The following is a 6,000-nucleotide window of genomic DNA, read 5'->3' as shown; positions in this document are numbered from 1 at the left end:
ATTGACTTTACGTTTCTCAAAAAATAAAACAAAAAATAGACGAAATAAAATTAAAAAACAGAAAAAAATAAAAAAAAAACAAGGGAAAATATTACAATAATTTCCGTCCTTAAAACAAAATCAAATAAATAAAAAAATTCATTTTTCAAGCAGAAATTAAAATTAATTTATGTACTTAAATTTTCCTTTTTAATTAAATTGAACTCGAAGTGAAAACTAACAGTAATTTCGTTCTTATAACAAAATTAAGTAAATAAAAAGATTCCTTTTGTATAGAAAATGAATTTTTCTGCACAAAATATTAATGAAATCATATAAATATTTTGTTTCATTAAAATTAATTAATTTAAATATTTCTTTCAAATCGAATTGAACTCGAAGTGAAAAATTCAATTTTCCATTCTTATATAACAAAATCAAATAAATAAAATCCATTTTCCATATATTTTCTTTTTAAATTAAAAATTAAAACTAATCAATTAATTCCTTAAATTTAATTCATTGAACTCGGAATTTTTTTTCTTTGGAATATGAAAAAAGATGTTTTTTTTCATCAATATAGTTAATTATATAGGCGTTCGCTTCGAAGCAGTCACCGCAGGATGTGCGACGTGAATTAAACAACAAATACATCGACAAACTCGTCGATTTCAATTTTACAGTCGGCGTTTGAATTTCTTCAATTTTTCTTTTTTTAACAGCCTTTTTCAAAATAAGCATTTTGTATACAATTTAATAAAAATAAAATAATAATAATATTAATTAATTAATACAATATATCGTTATTTGGAGCCCGTGGGCACAATTATAAATATAGGTAGAGCGTTATTTTCTTGTTGACAATTACATATAATAACGGACCCTAATTATAATATGTAATTAATTATTCTTTTTTTATAATTATAAGGTACCATATGTGCACGGTGGTCGTTGTGTGACAAAATTGTGAGACGTGAGTGTCGTCGCGCTCTGAAGATATAATATATATAATAAAAATGTGTCTCGTGCCGAAAATAAATTATTTCCCTAAGTTCATTTTTTTATTTCCGAATTTTAATTCGGAATTTTTCTTCTTCTTGCTTTAAGGAAATAATTTATTTTCGACTCGATACACATCGGAGTATATAAAGGTTTTTTCTACCACAGCCCATTTAATGATATATATCATTTACACATATTATATATTAATATTATTATCGTTACGGTGATATATTATTTTCTTTTTTTTGTTTTTTTATATAATAATTAGTAGATACGTATATATAACACAATTAACGGAAAATATATAAAAAAAGACCTCTTTGTTATTTAAACATTGTGTCATTTGTCAGACCCGAAAAATTTACTAAATATATACTTTTTCTCTTATCGAGAAGCACGTTCCTTTAAACTCTCGTCTATTTTAAAAAATTAATTTTTTGAAATAAAAATTAATTTTTTTTCTTTATTCGTTAAGAGTTGAAAACTTTTTTTGGAGTTTAAATAAAACATGCTCACGAAAGGAAATTATTTGCTACTACTCGGAAAGACAAGCGGCAAAAATACTGATTATATCAGAAGAATAAATTCACTTAATAAGAAGCACGACGTGAAATTTAACGATAAATCTACGTCAACAACTAGTGGAAGTTAAAAATATTGCACTATGTACTTGAAAAATAAAAACTATAAAGCTATTTTTTTTATTAATATTACGAAACAAAAAAGAAAAAGGAAGACGGAGAAGAGGCGACGACTTCTCCGAATATTTTTATTTCTCTCTTTTTCAATTAAAATTCTCTTATGAACAATTTTCAAAAAAAAAATTCTATTCTTCAAATATACAAATTTGAATTCGACGGTTAAAGCACGAGGAAACTTATCGATTGTCCCTTTTTTTTTGTATTTTTTTTCTGGCAGTCAAGTAATCAGTTTCTTAATAAATTATCATCAAACACTAATCTACATAATTCGTCAAAAAAAAATCATATTCTTCAAAATTCATTATTGGCGTTCTCTCTCCTACACCAAAAAACAATATATACACACACTTGGTATCAAGATTATAAAAAAAAGCTCGAAATACAAATCACAATAAATTTTTTTTTCCTTGTGCTTTTCCGATGATGACGGTAATTATTTTTTCTAGAACAAAAAAAATGTATTAATTCCTTCCAGAACAAAAAATATATTAATTTCTTCAAAACTAATTATTTTTCCCTATTTAGCGTCAAAAATAATATTTTTCACACAATCTCGTGCGATCTATGAAAGCGATATAAATACAATTAAAGAAGAAAAAGAAGAAATGACGAGAGACTAAACTAGCCATTGAAAATTGATTTCATTTTTTTTTATAACGGTAACTAAACATCCTTGACTAATTCTCAACAATTATATATATATTTATTTTTTTATAATAATAATATATATTTATTCATAGCGACGATAAAACGTTGGATTATATAATATAGCAACGATTCCACTGGCAAAAAAGAGAAAGAAACGAAAAACTATCCCCTAAAATATTGACTACAGCAGCACCCTCAAGAAAGTCATTTTTTCGCTAAAAAAATTTCTATATGTCGCAAAGAAATTAATTTCACGACAACGACGGCACTCTCGACCTCCACTTCCACACCCCCCGGTCCCAAAAAAAAGTCTTTGTCACGGAGAAAATTTTTCGGAAGTCATATAAAGCAATAATACCTCATTTTTTATTTCCTATAAAGTCCACAAGCTCCCTTTTTTTTCTCACGAAGTAATGAAAATTATTAATTATTCTCGAACTAAATTTCTAGAAAAAAAAAATGATTTCTGATACTTAACAAAAAAATTGATAAATTATTCAAAATTCAAATAAGTAAATTCTAGTATGATAATCGTGATTTCATTTCTTTTTTTTATAAAGTTGATTTGTTTGCCTTTTGTAATTGATTATTATTATCATCATTCTTTTTTTTCTTTTTAGGTCCATATTCAGAAACATTGAAAAATTTCATCGAAAAAAAACATTTGTTTATCTACTATAATATCTAAACGTCAAGTATCTATTTTTTTTTATCTAGTTTTTTCAATTACGCGTACTATGTTTGAGATGTGCAATTTTGTATTTTTTTTTCTTTGCAGCATCCGGTCGAAATTGCGCGAATTTTACTTCTATAAAATCGTAATAAGCATTTTATCTAAAGAATAACTATAGTGTAATCTAGGCTTCGACACGCTTTTTTTGTTTAGTACGTCACAAAAATCTAAAGACTACGGACTTATTTCTTTTTTTTAGGTATTATTATTATTTTTTTTGTTATTCGATAAGAAAGTTCTATTATTCAAGAAAGAAATCTAGCTAAGTCTTGTCAGAATAATGCCGGAGGCAAGATATACACATCAAAAATTCAACAAGATCCGCCATTTATTGTTTTCATTTTCTTGCAAAAAAAAAATTTTCTTTTCTGACAAAAAATTCTTTTTTATTTTCTCCTACAAAAATTCATTTCTCTTTCGTTACAAAAAAATTCTTTTTTTTTCTGAAAAAAACTATTTTTTAAAATTATTTTTCCAAACAAAATTTTTTCTATTAGTATTTTAAATAAATAATGTAAAAATTAAATTTTATATTAAATTGAAATATATTTGACTCAATATCTTTTTTTATAAAAATTATTTTTTACTTTTAGCATTAATAATTGAGATGTTTTTAAAATTGTTATAATTTAAACTAAAAAATTGTTATAATTAGAAATAATTTTTACAAAAAAATTATTTTTTTTCAAAATATATTCAACTAAATATTTTTTACTAAAAATTATTTTTGATTACCAGCGTTAATAATTATGATTTTTTCAATACAAAAAATTGACAATAGTGTTAATTAATTAAATATATCGTTGAATTATTCTGATTTCGAAATTATTTCTATAAACAAATTTTTTACATTATTTTTCCAAAATAGAGACTCAAATAGTTGTTTAAAAAAAATATTCACTCAATTTAAACTAAAAATAATTTTTGATATCTAACATTAATAAATTCGATTTTTTCAATATGTATAGAAAAATTGTTAACATCACTGATTGATTAATTAAAACGTCAAATTCTTCAAATTTAAAAATTACTTGTACAATAATTTTTTTTTCAATTTTTGTCCAAAATATTGACTCAAATATTTTTTTAAATAGAAAATATTTTTAAATAAAATTTAAAATTTATTGACTCCATATTTTTTTTTAAATAGATTCAATATTTTTCTATTTTACTAGAAATAATTTTCAGAAATCTTATGTTAATAAATTCGTATTTTCATTATGCAAAATTGACATTATCGTCGATTTAATTTAATTAATTAAATCGTACATTTTTTCTAGTTTCAAAATTATTTTTGCAAGTGAATTTTTTGCAATACTTTTTCCATTATTTTTCCAAAATACTAAGCCGAATATTTTTTATTTACCTAAAAGTAATTGGCTAGAAATTTCTTTTCACTAAAATTGATTTCCGAAATTTGATTTTCTTTAAAAGCAGAAAATGATAATAATGTTAATTTTAAAAGAATTGTAATTATTCTAATTTCGAAGTTAAATTGAGAAAATTGTTTAGAAAAGAAAATAAAAATTTATTTTACCAGAAAAAATAAAATAAGAGAAAAAAAAATTTTTTTTTCTATCGAAAATGATCAAATAAAATGACAAATCTCGTTTTATTGATGAATTCAAAAATTTGCGGCACCTTGACAATTTGTCAGATCGTCGCACGATTCGACGAGATCTCTTTTTCTTCTATTTCTCCCCATTTTTTTTTCTATTCCTGCTCTCGATAAAGCATATCGTTTTCTTTTTTTTTCTACTTGGATTTCCTTAAGATAAATATTATTGTAAGATAATCGTTGTACAATGTTCTAGTGGTCCACAAATCGAGCAATTAAGTTTTCTCCGTTACTGCGTTTTTTTCTTTTTTTTACGTCCATCGCTCGCTCCTTTCAACGGATATATTCGCATTATTAGATTATTCAAAATTCGACTAAATGAAATGAAAAAAAATATCGTATTAACTTTTTTTTTATCTCCCATAGAATATAAAACCATTTTTTCAACGAATAGTTTTTTATTTATTTTTTTTTTTTTGGTAAAAAATTTCTTGTGCGCTTCTCTAAACATTTTTTCGATTCCAACAATTTCGAAGTTATTTCTTTCGTAAATAAAATTATTAATTCGAAGTTTTCCAACTAATGAACCTTCTCAATTTTTGAAGAAACGACAAATCGAAAAAATATTTGACAGTAAAAAAACCTATTCAAAGAAAACATTTTTTTCAAACAACGAAAATTCGGAGAAACACCAAAAAAATTACCAAATAAAGCAAACAAAAAAAAATAAAAATAAATGTCTTGTAATTCTAATCGGATATTAATGACAGAATATGTTACACTGTCACGTTTATCCCTGAGAAATGTTCACTCATACTTTTTTTAATTTCATTTTTTTATTTTTATTTTATTTATTTATTTTTTTTTCGAAAAAGAGATCTTGACGTTTCCGAATCGAACACAACTGGACAAAATTTGGCTATGATGTCAAGGTCCGTCGCGCCGCGAGAAGGCCAAAAACTATCGAAACATCGAGGATTTCTGATCGTCATCTCGACTATCCTACGGGAAAACGAATGACGATCATAAAACTTATCAACTACTACTATCTATATATTTTTCATTATTGCGCTTTTTTTTCTCATTATTAAAAAAGTGCGCCTAAAAATTGACGTTGACACACCAAACAGTCCTCTAAAACATTAGAAATCTTTTCTCCTTAAACCGAACAACGACATACGAGCTTTTCTATAATTTCCCTCTCTTTTACTTTAAAAAAAATAAAAAAAACATGAAAATCGATTTTATTTTTTCAAGACAGAGAGAGAAAAGACTATATTTTTTAATCATTTTACTATTAAACTACCAACGAAGTTAATAAAAACTAGTCACATTAGAAAACGAACAAAAATAGGATCACATGCAAAATCTCTTTGTTT

The 6,000-nt window shown here is 24.3% G+C and overlaps 1 protein-coding gene across 1 annotated transcript in view; it reads right to left on the bottom strand.

Moving 5' to 3' along the window:
* Nucleotides 1-435: 435 nt before the first annotated feature.
* Nucleotides 436-6,000, bottom strand: part of LOC122505727 — a 29,586-nt gene continuing 24,021 nt past the window's right edge. The window contains exon 7 of the mRNA XM_043617533.1: nt 436-2,124. Coding sequence (XP_043473468.1) covers nt 2,069-2,124 — 56 coding nt within the window. The 3' untranslated portion in view covers nt 436-2,068. The remainder of the gene's footprint in view (nt 2,125-6,000) is intronic.

This window comes from Leptopilina heterotoma, unplaced genomic scaffold (assembly GCF_015476425.1).
Source record: "Leptopilina heterotoma isolate Lh14 unplaced genomic scaffold, ASM1547642v1 Lhet_365, whole genome shotgun sequence".
Classification (NCBI taxonomy): domain Eukaryota; kingdom Metazoa; phylum Arthropoda; class Insecta; order Hymenoptera; family Figitidae; genus Leptopilina; species Leptopilina heterotoma.
This window is presented reverse-complemented; position numbering and strand designations above follow the sequence as displayed.